Raw genomic sequence first — 20,338 nt, forward strand, 5'->3', positions numbered from 1 at the left:
TATGGTGTGTGTATTTTATGAGCATGATATCAGTATGTGGTGCATGTGATGGGCTTTACAATTGGATAATCTTTTTATTTAATGCAATGTTTTTAATGGAAAATAATTATATTTGTCAAGTACAATTTGTTATTTTGTAATGATACTTTCTTTCATAGTTGATATTGTTGTTTCTATTATATTATATTATATTATCATTATATTATCATTATTTTATGATATTATGTCGTTATTATATTATTACATTCAGTTATTATTTATTATATCCTACTTCAAGGTGCGAAACCTATGCCTATCAATGCTGAAGAGATACCCATCCAATAAGTTTGTGACATCTGTGCTCCATACACTTACCCTTTTGTCTTGTCGATCTCTTGTTCACCTTTCAGAACAGGTTCGTTTTCATGGGAAAGTAACAACTTAAATAAAGTTTTTAACGCATTTGAGTTTTATTTCATTTCATTTGTTTTTCTGTTTTATGCATAATATAGCTTAAATAAAGTGAATGTTTGTTGAGTTGGATATAACTGAGGAATGGTTGGGTGATGTTAGTGGAAGGACTATGGTAGGGACATTGTATTCAATAAATTTGACCAGAAAGGGAAAATGTTTGTGGAAGTTGGATGAAAGTTTGATGAAAGTTGGATACCATCAGCCTCAATGGTTCTTTAAGAAATTAAAGAAGATCATTTATTCATTCATTCATCCATTCATTCAATCATTCATTCTTTCATTCATTCATTAAAGGAAGAATATTCTAAAGATATGTCTTTGTTTCTGAATGTAGTACTATCATTTTAACCAACAGTTAACGTTTGACTGACGTTGAAGATGACAATGGCACTCTTTATTTCATGTTTACCTATCCATATATCCTACAAATTGTTTAGTACGATATCATCATCATCGCTGAGCCACATATTGACTTCCAAATGCCCACCCTCACACCCCCAGGTAAGTTTGTTGCAGACATACCTGATTGAAGATGGTAGGACGTCAATCAAGCAGATGGTGCTGAGAGATTTGAAGTTGCTTGCATCGAAGGCACCTCATGTCTGGACAAGTGAAAATATTAATGTCGGTGCTTTTGTTAACATATCCCTTTTTATTATTTTTCTGAGGTATTAACAACAAACAAACACACAGCAAACTCATACCACATATAAATACACGTTAACAGCGCATCAGGCTCACTCTATGTTATTGGCGGTGATCTCTATGCGTTCAAACCCTGTCATTGCAACAGCAGTGCCAGACACCTTAACCATCACGTCACGACATTACTTCATACATACTGTGCTATTTGTTGTAGTTTGAATGATGTTGATTCATGTAATAACAAATGCAATTGTTTATCCTGCTTGTTAAACTATTTTATTTCTAGCAATTATGCAAAATGGGACATATGTATATGATATTCTCGTTTAATAGAAATCTCGTACCATTCAACTTCTAGGTTATAAATAGGTTCATATGGAGCACTGTGAATAATGAAGTGACGAATGAGAAGTTGCACCTTATGAGTCTGCAGGTTCTTTCTCAACTGTCTTCGTCCACAGCTGTTGTTTCATCTATGAACTTTGGTTTGTTGGTTGGCTTGCTTCTTAGTCCCATTTTATCTTGTCATTCCATCTGACTTTTGAGAGAACATGTTAATTTTTTGTGCACTTGTTAGATAATGTTTCATAAATAATTTCTCAATTTAGTATCATTTTTGTGATTCTTATATACAAATTTTATTCACTAAAATCATTTACATTTATAAAATACCGCCACTGTGTTAAAATCTAAAGGCAACATTTTAAAAAAAGTTTTAAAATGAAGCTAGAGTATTAATTAGATAGTAATTGATTTGAATGATCAGATGATATGAAAGAGTGTTACACGTTCGCTTGCTACCATCCTAATTTGCTCATAACCATACATGGTCTCAAGTTGTACATTGATTTGTCAATCTTCAATGTCCAGATGAAAAAAACTTCTATTTCATGTATGTTATGTCAACAAGTCATTGGAGATTTTTGATTGTTTATTTTATCAAATAAATTTGTTTGCTTTGCAATTTCAAATTGTGTTATTAAAAATTGAATTTTTTTTCTTCAGCTGAAGATCTGGGTGATGATTTAATAGAGTTGATGATAGTGATAGATACGTTGATGATCATTTACATGGGTGAGACTTCTGCCGAAAGTTCAAAAAACGTGTTGAAGGTAGTTGGTTCATATTTCTATGGTTCATATTTCAATAAAATGTTTTGTTCGTTAACGAAAGTTAAGAGAATGATAAAATCACAAATGCCCATGACAGTGCATATTCAAGTGCATATATTGTGGTTGTTTTTTCTATGTAGCTGGGTTGACATAACAATTAACTTATATTCAAGTTTTTATAGTAAACTATAATTGGCTTCTGTGGTTTTCATGTTCAACGTTTAATTAGCTTTACTGTCTGTTCTGTGTTTAATTTGTTGTAAGCATTGTTTTTCCAGGGTTCATTTGGAAAGTTGTGTCCGTTTCTTTTAGAAATATATGTCGACTGTACAAGTTTTGTGGATAGGTTTCTATCTGGAAATTAGAAATAGATGAAAAATGAAATGAATATGTTAATAAATTGTCTATATCCTATCTATTTTTTAACTGCAAAATCTAATATGATACATACAACCATAAACCCACATGCACGTACACACAGATATATATATATATATATATATATATATATATATATATATATATGCTGGTAAAATCTATATATATATATATATATATAATGTTTAATTATTATTTTTAGGAGGCCTTGATAATGATTCAAAAGTTATGTCAGTCATGTCCATTCCTGATTGGATCCCTGGTTGATCACGTGATCAGTTTTGTCGCTGACGATAATTACTGTTTGTATTATCTTTGGTATTTCGGTTGTTAGATCAAGACGTATTTTTTTATGTACTACTCTAGCAGTACTACAAATTTAACAATATTTGTTGACGCTGGTAATTCTTTCATTTTTCATATTAAAGGTAATATTGTTATCATTTTGTTATTGGGCTATATATATTCATTTCTACATCAATGATTTAACACTATAATATATTTTATGGTAATAATAATTTATTGCTGTCAGCACTAATCTAATCATACTCCCTCTCCATGGGATCGTTGTTTCAATGAATGAAATGTTTGAATTGAACAGGTGTGGATAAAAGAATAATCCTCTGTGACTTCCTTTCCTCCATCCATGCAAACTCCGACAACTCGATCAGCACTATGAAGAAAGTTGTTGACGTTCTCTTGACGACTTTAAAAAGTATCACAGATGAAGATCAACAACCCTTTGATCAATCTACCCAACAATTTGTGGTCAGAATTTCTCTTTTTCTTTTACATATTGCTGCTAATATCTGCATCATTTCAGTGCTTTTTATTGGTTTAAAAAAACTTTTCCTTTGAAAATTTCAATTAAAACGTAACGCATTTCAGTTTTGTGACAAATATTCTCATTGGATGCTAAATGTAGTAAATGTTTGCATTTCTGTGTGCGTAATTATTTATTTTATTTTCGGGATATTTAAATTTTTTTTAAACTTATGGCGACACGATAGACTTGTCTCATTCGAGTTATACTGCAGTATCGTTCAGCCATTCTCGTCAGCAACATCTCAGCATCTGCATCATGTACCAATCTTATGCAAGACAGTATAAGGAATTCAATGAATAAAGAGGATGATGAGAAGGATGATGACTTTCATAATTTTGTTACTCATTCTACAATGAAACTCAATGGCTGGATGATGTACAGGGTTAGCTTTAGTGTTTCATTTTTTCAAATTTATTTTAAAGTTTAAGGCATTTAGTAGCCTATCTTAAACATATTTATGCAGAAAATTTTATGTAATAGTTATAGATGAAGGCACATCTTTCTAACTGCCTTTATTGAGTTAATTGCGAGTAAGCCAATGGATGAATCATCAAATAAAACGCATCTTTATTTAGAAAAACTTTTGATCTAATAGAACTGGTGCATCCGAAGACAATTTCAAGCCCAATTTGAAACATAACATATTATTAGTGGCTCAGCTCAAACCAGAAGTACATATGCCCCCATATGCATGATTAAATAACTCAGCTCATACATATACATATGTCGCCCTATGTTATTGTATTATAGTTTTTGATCGTCGCCATCACGCAGGTTGGCAGACAGCTGGCCAGGTATGCCTACCACAAGTCGGCGTCAGCAGTTTTTTCAAAAATTCGTCATTTGGTTAGTTGGTTTCGTTTGTTTGTGGCCACAAATCCAGATATGAATTGTTGCTTCATGTTTATCTTTTTGTCCTGTCAATCTTCGGTACAACCTCTTAATAAGTGTTTTCAAAAGAACTTTCATTTTTGACATTAAAAAATGAGAAATTTTGTTTTTTCTATAACAAGTTTTGAGATATGATATACTGTTTAACTATAGATAAATAAATTTTTATTACAATAATAACTAGACTAGATGAGTCATGTATTATACTTTTATGTATGATTTGAAGCCTCATTAATCCCAACAGCAGTTTTAATCCTAAAATGAGGATATGTTTTTAACGTCAAAACTGATTAGCCCGATTGACGCTAATTCGTTCAATGAATAATTACCGTTTCCTAATATTATTTTTCAACTTTATATATCAGAGGTAGCCAAATGTTACAAAAACTTTTTCTAATTTTCTATCACAACCTACACCAAGCAGTTCATTCAAGTTAAATAAAAATATTAATAATATTTGTTGTCAAATTGTTTGATGGTTTCACCATTTTATTAAAAAAAACGATTTAATGAATTACTACGCCAATGCAGGTGTACGACGAACGTAGGAATGCATGGATGGATGGCTTGAACAAATTCTCTAAAGCTGAATCACTTATTAGAGATGCTGGTGATAGGAAGAAATCAGGATTCGCTGGTGGAAGTGTCATCGGTCGATCTGGAGATGTGAGGATGGAGTTACTGGAAAGATTGACCAACGCTGTCGATTACTACCAACTCGCTGTTTCTAATTTCAAAGTTTGTCAATGTTAACTCATCACTTGCACTCCTAATCTTGTAGTAGCTACATGTTTGGGTTATAAATGGTTCGCATACGAGCGCTATAGGTTTTCGAGTTAAATTAAATTTTGAAGTATCTTAAGGAGTTGGGGTATAAAGGAAGAAATTTTATTGGGCTGATGATGGTATGATAATTTAACAAGATATTATTTCATTACATTTAGAATTTAAGTTTATTACCGAATAAATATGAAAATGTTAAAAATAGACAGAATAGTTTAAGCACTGACTGCAACTATGAAGTAAATGAAGTTGATTTATTTGTGTATTTGTTTGTAGGCATCTGCCTGTCTTCATCATTCCATCTTCCAAATCACGTACACCAATTTGAGGTGCAAGTTCATATTGTGCTGTATCCAAGTTCTACAAGTTAGTCTTCTTTACTTAGTCTTCAGTCTCTCCTCTTTGCAGTTATTGATATAGCTGGCTTCTTATTCTGCAGATTGTTCCAATATTAAAGCATGCAATGGGTTTCTGTATTTTTTTATGTTCATCTTTTTATTTTCAAATTTCAACACGAAATGTTGTGTTGAACGTGTGTTAATTGATACACAACCTCGAAATCATCATGATTCAGTCGTGCTGCAGCTTCCAAACAGTGCCTCCACCAGCCATCGCCACGTCACTCGCCATCAACACCGGACAGGAGAGTCACAAATGTGAACACGTCCTTAACCAAGTACCACCACCTCATCCAACATGATGTTGCTGTTGTTGTTTCTTCTTTTACTTGCTGCTTGTCATTGCTGTTGTTAATATGATTTTGTTGCTGTTGTTTCTAAGATGCTGCTAGTTGTTTTTTAGTCAGTGTCTCCAACAGGTTATGCCTTCATTCTGTTTGTTATATTCGTTCGTTGTCAGCTAATAAGTTAGTTTTTTTGTTTTAGGTGACTTTTTAAGATCTATTGCTCGTGTTTGTTTTTGTTTCTTTGCCAATAATTATTTGCTTTGTTTCCAGATAATTATATTTTCGAAATGTCATGTTATCTATCATCTTTTTTTATTGCATATTTCAATTTGTTTACTAGTCCAACAAATGAAGAAGTAAAAACATAAAAATTATTTTATGATTTGGTTGTATTATATTGTGTTTGATCTGTTAAGTCATTTGGAAGTTAGAAAGCTGTGATTGTTTCAGTTTCATTATTTTAAATGAAACTTTTTTTTATTAATTTGTCACCACCGGCAGTTTAAAAGTTGCATTGAAAAATTATTATCACTGGAGAAAGAATACAGCGAGCTTCACTCCAGCTGCTTTGATGCTGACCAACGCACTCTGCAGCACATTGACATGTTAGCCCTCCATTTAGAATGGAATAGTTGAATGAAACTTTTATGTTGTTGAACATCATTAGTCTTATTATTAAAAATTCTGTCGTCGTAATACGTGTTTGATGTGGCCTTTGTTGTTCTATAATTAATTGTTAGTTTGGTATTAGTTTCAATGCGACGTAATCTTTAAACTTAATTTTAAAAATGTTTTCAAATTATAGCAGTGTTTGTTTCTTTTAACATTTGAACAGCTGCCTGGAAATGTGTCGTCTGATTTTAAATGTTCTCAAAGCCGTACTAAGTCACACAAGCGGGTTAGAGTTCTCTTCTTATTGCATTTGCTCTTTATCGTTATTTAAAAAGGATAATTGTAGAACATAATTGAAATTTGATTCTGCCGATATCACAGAACATTAGACATGAAATCGACGCTGATGGCGGACGCAACGAGCTTCATAACGTCTCGAGCGTCATCGTCGGTTGAAGATAGGTGGTGGAGGTTCATAAACAATGATCTGCTCAACTCTTTGCAACAATCTCTCGACACTGAAGATAATCTTCTTCTCAGTTGTCAGGTCTGGAATGGGAGTTGTTGAGCTTAGAAGAGGATTAAAAGCATTCCTGTATATGTCATATTTTTTAATATGGAGCATAAACGGTTTTGTTTTTGAAAGAGTTTTTGAGAATTGCTTGTATGAACGATTTACAATTTTTTTTGTTACTAATAGTATTGATAATATTAAATGTTGCATGTACAATGCATTCGTGTATAGTTTATCGTACTACTGTTTTCTCATCCGTAATGCAGATAATAGGCCAAATCGAGCAGGCTATATACAAATGCACACAGTTTCCACTTCATTTTCCACGATTTTTTTTCCAGAAACTACAAGCCACGGATATAAGAGTTTGTTATTTAATTATCTAATAACAACATAGGCGCATTAAATTTTGAACAGCCCATCAACATTTAATTAACCATCAAACAGCCATTAATCAGCCATCAATCAACATAAACAAATCGTCAACCACTTGTTGACCAGCAATAATCAGCTATCGACCAACAATCACCCAGCTGGCCATCTCTCCGCCTATGAAAAGTCCTGATGATGTTATACTGGTCAAATGTGACACGCTATTTGCCATCAAAGTCGAAGGCATTGTTAGTTCTTGTGCATTTGCGGCGGTGAACCAGCAGAAAATTTACACTGTCAACAAAAGAATTAGGAAAGTTCAGTTGACCGTTTCTTCCGAGCAAACATCTGGGAAGACTATGAAGGTTTGGGAAGAAAATTTGATTTTAGAACATATTGGTGCAAATAGTTTCAAGATTTATCCGACAACTATAACAATTATTTTTATATTTATTAAATTTCTTCTAACATCTCATATTTATTTTGTCTTAGTTTATCAATTAAAAAATTGGTGGCCAGTGCTGAAATTGGTTAGCAAAATAACAAAATTGAACATTCCGTTAACAGTGCCCACCCGTGGGACCGACAACAATCCACTTTGTTGAAAGATGCCCCATGCAAACTGACTACGTGTGCCATCGATTCCTCATTCCCTTCCCCACTCCTGGATATTATCAGGTTTTTTCTTATTGATCGATATGTTTTTTTTTTTTTTTTGAAAATAAAAATTCGAAATGCGTTTGGCGAATTTTATCGTATTTGATTGTCTTTGTTTAACTACGCCATAATTATATCTACGTTGTCAATATTTATATCTTCCCTGGTTATGTCTAAACCCATTTGAGTCAGCGAGTTAGTGCACCTTGTTTGTTGTTGATCATTGCACAAGATTCCAAAACGCTGACTGATCAAAAAACTTGAAACTAAGTAAGACTCAAATACATAACATCTTGTCCCAAATGTGCTACGCATGTTTTCATGTTTTATTATTGTTAACAATGCCCTTTGCGTTGTAATAATTGCCTTTTTCACACATTTTATTTCTTTCTTATTTCTTCCTTCATCTTTTCACCAACCTAGATTGGATCATTTGATTCTGCATATAGACTTCGTTCAATTAAAGTTTCTTTTCATTATGACGACACAAGCTGTTCTAGGATAGAGACCAACTAATGCTTAAAAATGGATTTACCAGCATTTAGAAGCACCTCCAAACTACTTTTTCCAAGATTCCAAGTTTTCTGCCTCCGATACATGCGCAATTTGTTATTTCATCGCTGTTGCCTTTTGGTTGATTTGAAGACTCTGCTTATTTAAAAATCCATCGACTACTACTTAGCTAGTTAACCAGATTACATTGACTCGACTCTGTACACTATGCTATGTAGCAAGTGAATTTTTCATTTAATACTAAAGAAGGTTCAATGTTATATTTGAAGTATCTGGTTAGGGTGAATATTTTTTGAGCATTTCATTCTTGAGAAAAGATTTTTTATATCTTTTTAAAAATATTGTTCTTGTTTTACATTGACAAGTTTGCGAAAAATGGTTTTTGTTGCTGTTGTGATTGGTTCGCTATAATGAGATGAATATAATACTGAACAATAACGAATTTTTTAATTGAAATTTTTGTACTTTTAAACACGTTAATTTAATATATTTAATTCAGATTTGCATAGACGCAAAAATTGTGGATGTCGAAGAAAGAGTTTGGTCGAGTTGCGCTAAGTCGTTCTTAATGGTGCAAGCTTATGATGAAGTCTTGTTGAGACAACAACAACAGCAACAACAAGCACATGCCTAAAATTATTTGTGCACTCAACAGTTTATTTTTATAGTTCATAAAGTAATATAGCTACAATTTTTTAACTTTAACAGTTTTTGTTTCATCTTTTTGAATATTCATTCCCACTGAGAAGAAAAATGAAATGCTATTCTTAAGGTCAAATGTTTTTTCGTGAAAATTTTTAAAATTTCCAAACACGTTTACTATTTAACACGACGCAATGTTTATTTTTATGTAAATAAAACATGCTTCTGGAAGAATATTTTTATTTGGAAGCAAACTTTTCAGCCGAGGTGATTAGAGATAAATGAATGATGGTGAAATATCTAATTATAGACCGATGCAAAACTTCGTTTTAAACTCTTCCGCTTTTTCTTTTCTAAAATGTGAAATATGGTTACAACTTCGAACGATTTGGGAAAGAATATTAAGGATGAGGCATCACCACTGTCTCTTTCATCTACGTCAACCACTTCTTCGATTGCACACGCTTTTGAAAACGTTTCTAGGCGTAAAGTTAAGAATGGGAAAAAAGTCAGCGGAAAGAAACTTTATGATAAAAATAAATACAATCGAAGCGGGGCTAATTTGTTAAGAAACAAAACCAGAGAACTGAATGAAAATATCGACAAAGTGTGTGGGATTAATGAAAAAAGCCTAATCGGTAAAAATAGCAGAAAAATTAATCACAATAAAAGGTCAGGACAACATAAAAATATTTTATATGATGAATCAAAAAGACATGTATATACTGATGTCAACGGCGAAAGTCTGAGGAAAGAAACCAGTGCTACCGAGAGATCGGATTGCAGAAGTTTCGTAACCAGTGCGACTCGGCCCGCAGCTGAACAAATAGGAAATAGACCCGATTTCGAACACGATAGGAGAAACAATAATAAGAAAATAACTGAATCGGGATCCAAAATGAATGTCAAAAATTTCACACTTGAAATCTTGACGACAGGAAGGACCAAGCCTGAAAAATCAGAAATGTTTAAAAACATCAATTCTAGGTTGAATAGAACTAAAGAAGCCGAAATTAAAAATGTAAACGAAGAAGTTAAAAAATATAAACGTAGGACAACTCCTGCTTCAATGGCTCAAAGAAGTATTCCCGAGTCTTCAAGTACCTCTAAAAATGCGTATTCATATTCCATTACTACCAGTGGCACGATATCTAAGTCATCTTTGACAAGAAAAATCGATAGTGTCGCCGAAAACAATAACAAGTCAAATATTACGAACAAAGGTAGAACCTATGAATCAGAAGCAAAAGATTGGAAAGCAAATACAACAGCCGATATAAATAATTCAAATTTGTTAAACGGTAAAGAGACAAAAGTTAATTTGACAGAATTAGTTGGAAAAGAAAAGCATACGAATAAAAATCTCAAATTGTACGAGCAACAAAATGTACCTGGAGCAAATTTAAATAAGAACAATTTTGGGTTAAAAGATCTAACAAAATATTTTACAAAAGACAAAGGAAGAAGTTCTACAGAAACGAAAGATCAAAAAGAAAAATCGGCAAAAAACCCAGATAAAAAAAAAGTTTCAGTTGAAACAAAAGATAAAAAAGTGGAAAATGATGACAAAGGAAAAGAGTTTTTGTCATCTATCCTTGACCCAGCCTCTTCAAACAAAAATTCAAAATTTTCTGATCCGAGAACCAAGCGACGTTAGCAATATATGTTTTGAATATATTATCATATCATCATTTTTATTGTCGTTATTATTATTATTGTTGCTGTAACCCTTGACTCTCGTAACTACCAATGTTAGTGTTATAACTTCAAAGATCTCTATATTTACAACACCAATGTTGTAGCTTCCAACGATTGTCAAGTGTTTATTATCCCTTAGGTTCAATGATTTCCGATAGATGAACACAACTGCTTCAAACGCAAATTTTGATGAACGTTTATTTGAGTGCCAACAGTCATAGAAACAATTAACTAATGCAAGTAACTACATAAATCACATTTACGACTTCGCTTCAACCCTCGCTAGAAAACCTCCTGAAACGTGACTATGCAGGACCTACCTATGTGTAGCTTAGATTTTTAGCATAGATTCAATATTTCACAATCCTCTATGGTTTACAATCCAAAGATTACATATATTGCAAAGATAACAATAATTAGGATAGCAAATAACATAGCGCAATTCGATCATTCCCGCGGTTATAACATTATTATTACTATTGTTTAAACAAAAATTCAATTTACATTAAATAAGCCTATTAGTCCATTGATAACCGAAAAAATCGTCCAATTTCATTTTTTGGGAGCCGCTATACTTCATTTTTCAGACTGCCCATTACCCTGAATAAAATATTTGTTGTTTGAATCAAGTTGGTTTGCTTCAGCAACATTTTTTTAGTCTAATTTTCTTGTTTCCAAATTCGGTCAAAATATTTCTAGCAGACTTTTCATCTCTAATCTAAATATTTAGACAACTTCCTACCCAGTCACGTAAACGTGTTACAGGTAGTCGTCTTATCGTTGTTGCTTACGAACAAGAGAAGTACCTACCATTAAGTTACATTCCATTTCTTTAATATCGAAAATGTCATTTGAAGTTTTATCAAACGTCTGCTTCTAGAAAATTGTTCTTGTTATCAATCGAGATTTGACAATGAAAGAAAATTTCTGTGAGTATTATCCAAACGAGACAACTTTCATAAAGTTTACTACCGAGGTCAAAAACACAAAAGAATATAAAATTACAATTGAAAATAATTTTTGAAAATAATGAAAAACTTAATAAAATCGAAATTTTGTAAAAAAAAATTGATCCCTGTTCATTTTAGTGCGGCGATTGCGTTGAGACAGCTGATGTTTATGGGCAAGCCTAATTTAACAAAAGTTTGGCAAATCAGTCACAATATTTTACGTCGTAGTTAGTGAACAATGATCTGGTTCAAATACTAGCTGTTTGTAATTTAAGGACTTCCATACATCTTGTGCGTATGATTAAATACATGCATGAATTATGTAAGGAATAAACTCCACGTTTTCCAGAGCTAAAAAACAATAAATAAAAAATACCATGATTAATATCTGGAAGTGGATTTCGTTCAACGCCGAAATTGAAGATTACAAAGATGAGTTCAACGAAAGTGGAACTTATTTTATGATATCTGTCCTAACAAAAACAAGCAAACAAAACTACGTGATAATTGGCTTGACATGTTAAAATAAAGTATTAATGGTTGATTTTGAATCATTTTTGGTTTCAATTGCACATTTCCAGTTCATTTTTATATTTTTAAATGTTTTTTCAATATAAAACGAATTATATAATTAAACATTTAATTTGTCAATAGCTAAATATGTTTAGTGGATTCTTTTTCCTTTTGCTGATCAAATTTGTCCGTGTTATAAATTGTTTTCAGTTGTTTGTTTGAGTTTATGAGACTCCTAAGCTTTTAATTTCTGATTTGATTGTATTGCTGGGTTTCTTTAATTTGTCATGTGTATTTATTTGAATTAATTTATATTTATTTTATATTTATTCATTTGTGTATGCATCTTCATCTACATTAATTCGCCTACACAATTATTTTACTTTTATATCTTTTTCATTCTTTCATATTCACAAGTGTGTGATTGTGCGTTGGTGTGTATGTGCGCGCGTGCGTTTGTGTGTGTGCGTGCATGCTGAAATAAATGTCCATATTCTTGAAATAGTGTTTCTTCGAAAGGTCTACATGGTATATGCCATCAGCTGGTCAGCCACACTGGTCATCGCATTCTTTATACGCCACCTGTTAGTCGCATTTTGTTCCTATTTTTTTTTTTTGAACAATGCATGAAAACTGTTAATGAAGGAATATTTTTTGTTTAATTGTTTCTTCTATTTGATGCTGAATTATACTTTTTATTTTTATTATTTTTTTCATTTTTTGTCCCCCCTGCAGAGACTTCTTGCAGGATATGGCGGCATTGAATAGTTTGTTGTGGTTCCTACCATTGTAAGGCCGTACAATCATTTAATAGATTCATTGCATTTTACGTCTATCTTTTTGTATACATTCAGCGTGCTGTGGGTGGCTCTCTTAGCCATTTTATTTTTTCTTGAATCGCTGAGAAGAAATCCTACGACTAATTTGGTGTTCTTGGCAGCTTTAGTAAGGAACATTTAGTAATAAACCTCAATACGATAGACGAAAATATCTTTATAGTTTTATTTTGCTAAAAAATAAGAAACAACACAATTTTACATATCGACTTGTTGTGTTTTAGTTAAATGTTGAAATATTTTTTTTCAGACGATGTGTTCAGGCATGTTCTATGGATGTTTTAGTTGGTAGGTTTAGGTTAAATCTTTAAAAGACACAACATTTCACAAATGATCAAATGTTTGCCATTTGCTATTTGCCATCCAACAATCCGTAGTTTTTTTTAGATTAAAATAAAAATTTCTAATGTAATTGGATGACGTAATAGTTAAAGGTGCCTGGTCCTGCTTTGCCGTGACAGGATTCGAACGCAAGGAAATCCCCACCATTCATATGCAATGTGTGCGATGCATGATTTTTACGCATATTCTCTTACGCTGCGAGTGTGCCTCGAGAAAATGATCCTTAGCCTTCATTCATTTACTTTAAGATGATTTAAACATTCATAATAATTACATTGAAAATGCAAGCATAAGATTCAAAATTAGAGATTCAAAATTTTAAAAAACCTATCATTTATTTTTACGACACAGTTACTACAGGACGTCGTTCTTCATTCTGTTCCTATTCATCTGCAGCGTGAGTTCATGAGCGATTGCATTTTTCGTTAAGCAATTCAGCTACTTGTGTGTGTGCTCATGCGATAACTCCGTATATGTGTGTATATGCATTTTGTACACATATATGTAAGTATATGTGTGTGATATGCACTCTGTACACACATATGTGTGTGTGGTGTGTGTGTGTGTGTGCTTATATTGCATATATATGTGTGTATGTAAAGTATTGTTTAAGTTTCAAGTCAAACCCATTGTTCGATATTTTTCGTTCCAGCTGGTGTTCAGCCTGTTTGCCTGCTTTCAATTACAAAATAAGGTTTTTACATGCATTTTTATATTTGGTTATGCAAACGTAAAATTATATGCCTATGCTTTATATAATTTTCTCGTTGAACTGAAGTTTATTTATATATTCTAAAACATTGCTGGACTGTGGTTTCTGTCGTATATTGTTAAAATTTTTGATGTTTTATAATTCCATTAAGATCGATTTTAACATGCTTTCTGGCTTCGGCGTGATGGCGTTCACGACTTCGATGTGTGTGACGTGTTTTGTTTTCTGTGGATCGAACGTAAGGTTTTATGTTGCATCCATTCATTCATTTGCAGACACACCCACACACACAGCTCTTCACATTTTTCTTTTCAGAAATCTAATTTTCATTGTTATCAGCCAATCAAACAAAAGTCATTGCTTAATATTTCTATGGCGCTCTTTTGCCAGCGATCATCAAACAACGCTGCCCCACAAAATTCGAAAGCAAACAAACCCGTCATAAAACTTTTGAGCGATTGAAAAAAGTTAAGAGATCTTCAAATGTGAATTTTAAAACAAAGACTGAATAAAAAAAATCAAACTCGTCGTTTTATTAAAATAACAAAATAACGAGAATAATAAGCTTTTTTAAAAGGAACGAAAATTTTTTTAATGATGTACATTTTTTGCTATTTTATTCGCGTTTTATTCCATAAAAATACTAAAAACAAAGACATGTTTGAATGATTGAAATTGCACTTGTTCAAATTATTACCTTCAGCTAACCAGCATCGTCTTCGCTGCCCTCTTCTCTTTTATGTTGCTAAGCGTTAGTTTGTTTGCGTTGCCTTTTGTTCAAGTTTATTTATTTTGGGTTTGTGTACTGTTGTCAATTTGTTTTATATTTTTTATAACATTTAATAACATTTTTAGTTTAACCTCAGTTCAGATTTTTTTGGAATAGAATTAAATCAATCGGCTTTTTTGATTTAAATTTTGCAGCGTATTAATTAGTATTTCATATGTTTATAAAAGAGTTTATTATTTCTGAAATACAATACAATACAAACAATACAATACAAAAAAACAATACAATACTTGAACGCATGCACAAGCAGTTTGTCATGTTCGACATATATCTGGCCACCTCAGGTTGGCACGCCTACTCACTTGAACCGGAAGAATACGTCTTCATGGCACTCTCCGTCATCTATGATGTCTACTACATCGGCCGGGCTATTGTTAAAAGAAAAAAATGAAAATTTTTTTCATCGTTCATTTGTCTTATTTCATGTTTTCGACGCAAAACTTGTTAGTTGCATCAGGAATACTCCGCTGTCGAATATTTTAAGAGTTGCGTTTAAATTTTTAGTTTTTACTATGACGCCGTTGCTGAGACAAAATATATATTTGTTCAAGTATCTATAGTTCGATCTTGCAGTTTTAGTTAAATTCGTCTTCATACATTTCATTTTTCTCGTGTTTTTGGATGGTTCTAAAACCTTCACTATAATTTTAATTGGAAGTGTTATTCTGGAAAATATCGTCTTATTTTTGAAAAATTAATTGTCAATTTCATGCAGATAAAATTGAACAAAATTAGAAAATTATAGGGGTTGGTTTTTTCAAGCAAAAAAAAGACATTTACTCACCGATGGGAATCTTTTGAAAATATTTTGTGGTAATATTACAAGTTTTTTCAGAACTTCATTGAGACGAATAGACTGTCGGATTGAAAATCCTACCGACTAAAACTAACAATTTTTTACAATAAATAAGACACTACAAACTAACAAAGTAATCCGTGGGAGCTATATGCAAGAAAAAAACTGCGATACTATTCTTATTGGTATTCGGGCTGCTGATGAGTCCCCGGTAGAGACGAGACGCGTGTACAGCCTGCTGATGAGTCCCCGGTAGGGACGAGACACGTGTACAGCCCATCCAACCGAATACTTTTCTTTTCACTCCCGCTCTCTGCTCTTTCTGCTTTGGTGTTTCCATGCATTAGCGCAACCGCAACAAGACGAACAGATAAAAATGTAAATTGTAAACTCAAGTATTAACAAAATAATTAAAAGAGTTTGCGATTTTTTTTCTCTTAAATGTAAATTTGTATGATAGCATGTAATTATGTATGCTTGGTGGTGGTCTTTGTGTGGTTGAATACTTTCATGTCAATCGTTGTTGTCGTTGAGTGTTTTGTTTCTGTTATTGGTGGGAAGGATTCTGATCATTCTGTAGACAAATTTTTTTGTTAGCGTAAAAACTGAATGAATGTCAACACGAATGTGCAAGATAATGACTTGCAACCTTAGATGAACTCTTTTTCAAATTTTAGGAGCGCTCTTAAGAGCATATAAATTAATGATGTATTTGAAGGATTTAATGTATAATTATATAAAATTTGAAAATGAATGAACATGTATGAATGCGTATGTATGTTTATGAGTGCGTGTAATGTATATGAATGCGTTTAAATGTGTGAGAATGTATATGAATGTGAATGTATGTGTTTGCTTGGGAATAAACTTGTGTGATTAAATATCCAACGTAATTACAAACACAGATATAATAAATCAAAAATTCTTTCATTTTTAAGTTGAAAATTATTCAACAATCAAAGATACTACCATATTATTAATTATTTTACTTTACTGATTACACTTTTATAAATTATACCAAAGTATATTTAGATAATTAACTGCTGGACGTTTAGACGATAATTGGTTGAATGATGTTTTGTTTAATGGCGTTCCAGCACCTTACTAGGCTATTTTTTCGACCCTGATAATTTTTCAATTGTTGCTAAAAGTTTGGTTTATCTTTTATGTGCTGTTAATGATTCCAGTTTTCACTAAAAAGGCACTAATTTTTTGCAGATAATAATCTTTCGTACTTTTGACATTGTGTGCATAATAGAGGGTTTAGATTGTGAGCATCTATCTTTCTATTGTTAAATTTTAAAATGCACGCATCTGATGATTTTTTTTAATTTTGATTTCACCTCGATTTCTCCTTGAATATTCAATTCTAATACTTTGTCGTCAGTTCCTCCAATAATAAATTAATTCTAGTGAAAAGTTACGTCAAAATAAACAAATCAACAAAAATGTTTTGTTTATTTTCATTTAAGATTTCCCTGCTTAAACTTCAATGGAGGAAATAGATTGAGAATGGAACTGAGGTTAGGAACAAAGGTAAGAGTTGTGGTCTCCGTCTTCGGCCTGCTAGTAGCTCTGGTTTGCGTCGTAATATTTTCAATTCAAAAATGTTGGCAATGGACTTCGTGGGCCTTAGTCACATGCTAGTATTTTGTTCCTCGTGATTTTTGTCATATAAAAACCTAAAAAATTTAAGTCTAAGCAATGAAAAATAAATTCTTGTAACTTCAGTTAGAGTTTGAACAAAAAAATGGTCGGAAATTATGCAGTTAATCATTTTCATATATACTTTATAAAAAACCTTTCAATGAAATGAAAATTTTAAACTGTTAACAATCCAACAACTTTTAAAATTTTGCAGTATTATACACAGTTCTGTGCACCATCATAAATGTGCAGTATCTGAGAAACAAGTGCAAGGGTGGATACAAATTCTTGCAGGCCATGACGTTCATTAGCCTTCCTGGAATAATTGTTTCTGCATTTGGACTGTTTGCATATCTTGTTTGTGGCTTTCTCGTTTACAAAAGCAAGTCTTTTAGCAAAAGATATTCTCTCAAATCATTATTTCAATTAATATTAAATGCAGTGGCGTAGTCAGAAATTGGCCGTAGATGGGGCTTGAATATTCTAAAAACTGACATATTTGAGTCATCTCGTGAAAACAACAGTATATATATATATATATATATATATATATATATATATATATATATATATATATATATACATATTTCACAATTTGTTATTGTGGATTATCTGATTATTAAATAACCAAATTTAAATTTCCAAGTGATAGAGATTTAGCCCTAAAGTCCCTCCTGGCTAGGCTTCTATTCAAATGCAATATGCATTTGATGGGTTTAGTTTAAAAATTAATATAAACAAAACATTTTTCACTAATAAAAATTACCCATATTTAGTTAAGCGTTTAATTATAAAATAAATTTCACGTAATATTAATATTTATTAATATATTTTTTTATATTTAATTATATATTATATATTTATATGTTTTCCTAACCTAGCATATGAAACTGTTCTGATGTGTGCCCTGTGTTTTGGTTGTGGCACATGGTCTCTGGCACTGTTCAGGCAGAGCAAGATTTACAAAAAAAGTTTAGTAGACCAACTGATCGCCGACTCAAAGGGCGATTGTGAAAATTTGATGACAGTTTCCAAAGCATGACAGCGACATCTCGCCGTACATCTTTCTATCATTAATTTTACCTTCGTCCACCAACAGAAATGTGTGTATGTGTGTGTGTCAAAATGTGTGTGCGTGAGAGAGAGTGCATGTGTGTGTGTGTGTGTGTGGTGCATTCATATATGTTTGTTCTCGAAGAACTTTGGATATTATGCATAATTTTTGTTTATTGTTAATTGTTAATGAATGATATTGAAATTTAAATTTAAAAACTTGAAAATTTTAACAATAATGACGTATGTGTTTGAAAAAACATAAGAAGTAGAGCCCCAAGCGGATAAAAAATTTTCAAAACTCCGCGGATTTTGCGGTTTGTGGATTTTGCTGTGGATGCGGATTCAGGTGCGTTATTTAAAAAACGCCCGAAAAATTAAGTTCCCAATTTTTTAAAATTTTCAGAATAAAAAATTTTGTTTTTACGTTTGTTTGCATATATGTACGTGTGTGAGTATGTATGTGTATTTAATAGCCATAGATGAGTCTCTCTGGGGCCCACGTTGATAAAGCCAAGCGAGCTGCTTCTACTAGTTATTCAGCAGATTTGAATAAATAAAGTTAGTTGGCATACTTACGAAATTGCATGGGTTTTAAAAAACAACCAATGCAAAAGATTTACTTGGCTAAAAAATATTTTTAAAACAATATAATTAAATCAAATTATTTAATTTAAAATTATCGCTGTCAATTTAAATAAAAATATTGCTTTTGTTTAGAAAACAGAGTGGCTTACTGAAAATGGGTTTCAACAAAACTAATACTAATAAATATAAATTTGACTCAATATGTTTAAAACATTGTAATTAAATCGAATTATGTAAATTGAAATTATTTTTGTCAATTTAAATAAAATTATTGCTCTTCGTTTCGAAAACACTGAGGCTAACCTATCGCTTAATAAAGCCATAGGTTAGCTTACTTACGAAATTGCAATATTTTCATATAAATTAACAAAAATAATTTCAAATTACATAAATCAAGGTTTATTGGTTAATTAGTTGATTGTTTGATCGGTTTGTTAAATGATTGATTGATTGTTTGGTCAGTTGATTTGATTCAGCGGTTGATTAAGTGATTTAGTTGTTGATTCACATATATAATCGAGTACATGATGTTTTTTGATTTGACAAAAACATTCCAGAGGAACCGACCTTGACATTCAAAAAATTTTTAATTTAATTTCATGCACACAAACATTCACACATACATACATGCTAACATGCTCACATGCATAAGCACATACGTAATCACATACATAACATTTTAAAAAATTAAAATTCTTGCAAAATCGATGTTGATTATGATTCTACCAAAACATAGCGTTACTGTCAGTCATTATACAAAAACATATCATTATAGCAGATCAAACCAGCCACTCAAAATTTCTTTTTTTTAGTTGGAGGAAATGACGTCATTTTTACTGTAGTTATTTAACTGTACGACGAAGAATTAGCAATTATGATCATTGTAATGCATTCCTATCAACAAATTTTTTACAAAATATATGCACACAAAACTAAATCAATAAACAGATATATTTACCTATAAATATATAATATATAAATTTATATTTACGTATAAATTTATAATCGAGTTTTACAATTTGTGTTGGGTAAAGTGTGGTCTCACATTTTTTTATGCACCTCAAAAAATTCAAACTTCGTGCGTACATATGTAACAACAATTACTGTTGTTTCAATAATAAATTTATATAATAAATATATATAAAATAACTATAGTTTATATGATATATTTTATGTGTTTATGTAAAAGAGCGTTGAAATCAGATCAGGCACGGCAATAGATGGTCTACACACACACCACACGCATAAATTCTACCGAATGTTTGGCGTTTATATGTTTTAGTTTGTTTTTTCAAATTTTCTCACTAAAGTTTTTTGGTGAACGTTTAGT

The 20,338-nt window shown here is 31.7% G+C and overlaps 3 protein-coding genes across 3 annotated transcripts in view; all 3 read left to right on the forward strand.

Moving 5' to 3' along the window:
- The window catches only part of HELRODRAFT_190339 (hypothetical protein), a gene marked incomplete at both ends in the record, with an annotated part of 10,834 nt that extends 1,759 nt beyond the window's left edge, over positions 1–9,075 (forward strand). The window contains 19 exons of the mRNA XM_009013515.1: positions 278–394; positions 955–1,077; positions 1,457–1,583; positions 1,865–1,990; positions 2,104–2,210; positions 2,791–2,890; positions 3,190–3,356; positions 3,599–3,796; positions 4,189–4,260; positions 4,837–5,043; positions 5,365–5,454; positions 5,663–5,764; positions 6,275–6,378; positions 6,609–6,671; positions 6,767–6,932; positions 7,166–7,264; positions 7,433–7,636; positions 7,839–7,949; positions 8,941–9,075. Of these exons, the coding sequence (XP_009011763.1) occupies positions 278–394; positions 955–1,077; positions 1,457–1,583; positions 1,865–1,990; positions 2,104–2,210; positions 2,791–2,890; positions 3,190–3,356; positions 3,599–3,796; positions 4,189–4,260; positions 4,837–5,043; positions 5,365–5,454; positions 5,663–5,764; positions 6,275–6,378; positions 6,609–6,671; positions 6,767–6,932; positions 7,166–7,264; positions 7,433–7,636; positions 7,839–7,949; positions 8,941–9,075 (2,418 nt within the window). The remainder of the gene's footprint in view (positions 1–277; positions 395–954; positions 1,078–1,456; positions 1,584–1,864; positions 1,991–2,103; positions 2,211–2,790; positions 2,891–3,189; positions 3,357–3,598; positions 3,797–4,188; positions 4,261–4,836; positions 5,044–5,364; positions 5,455–5,662; positions 5,765–6,274; positions 6,379–6,608; positions 6,672–6,766; positions 6,933–7,165; positions 7,265–7,432; positions 7,637–7,838; positions 7,950–8,940) is intronic.
- A 375-nt stretch (positions 9,076–9,450) lies between these two features.
- HELRODRAFT_167780 (hypothetical protein) lies at positions 9,451–11,617 on the forward strand (the record flags this gene model as incomplete). The annotated part of the gene is made up of 2 exons (XM_009013516.1): positions 9,451–10,735; positions 11,547–11,617. The coding sequence occupies 2 exons, from the start codon at positions 9,451–9,453 to the stop codon at positions 11,615–11,617; spliced, it is 1,356 nt and encodes a 451-aa protein (XP_009011764.1).
- Positions 11,618–15,162: 3,545 nt separating this feature from the next.
- On the forward strand, positions 15,163–17,817 carry HELRODRAFT_167781 (hypothetical protein; the record flags this gene model as incomplete). Its single annotated transcript, XM_009013517.1, has 4 exons — positions 15,163–15,297; positions 15,836–15,972; positions 17,193–17,329; positions 17,582–17,817. The coding sequence occupies 4 exons, from the start codon at positions 15,163–15,165 to the stop codon at positions 17,815–17,817; spliced, it is 645 nt and encodes a 214-aa protein (XP_009011765.1).
- Between the last annotated feature and the right edge of the window lie 2,521 nt (positions 17,818–20,338).

The sequence above is a fragment of the Helobdella robusta genome (assembly GCF_000326865.2).
Source record: "Helobdella robusta unplaced genomic scaffold HELROscaffold_12, whole genome shotgun sequence".
NCBI lineage: Eukaryota > Metazoa > Annelida > Clitellata > Rhynchobdellida > Glossiphoniidae > Helobdella > Helobdella robusta.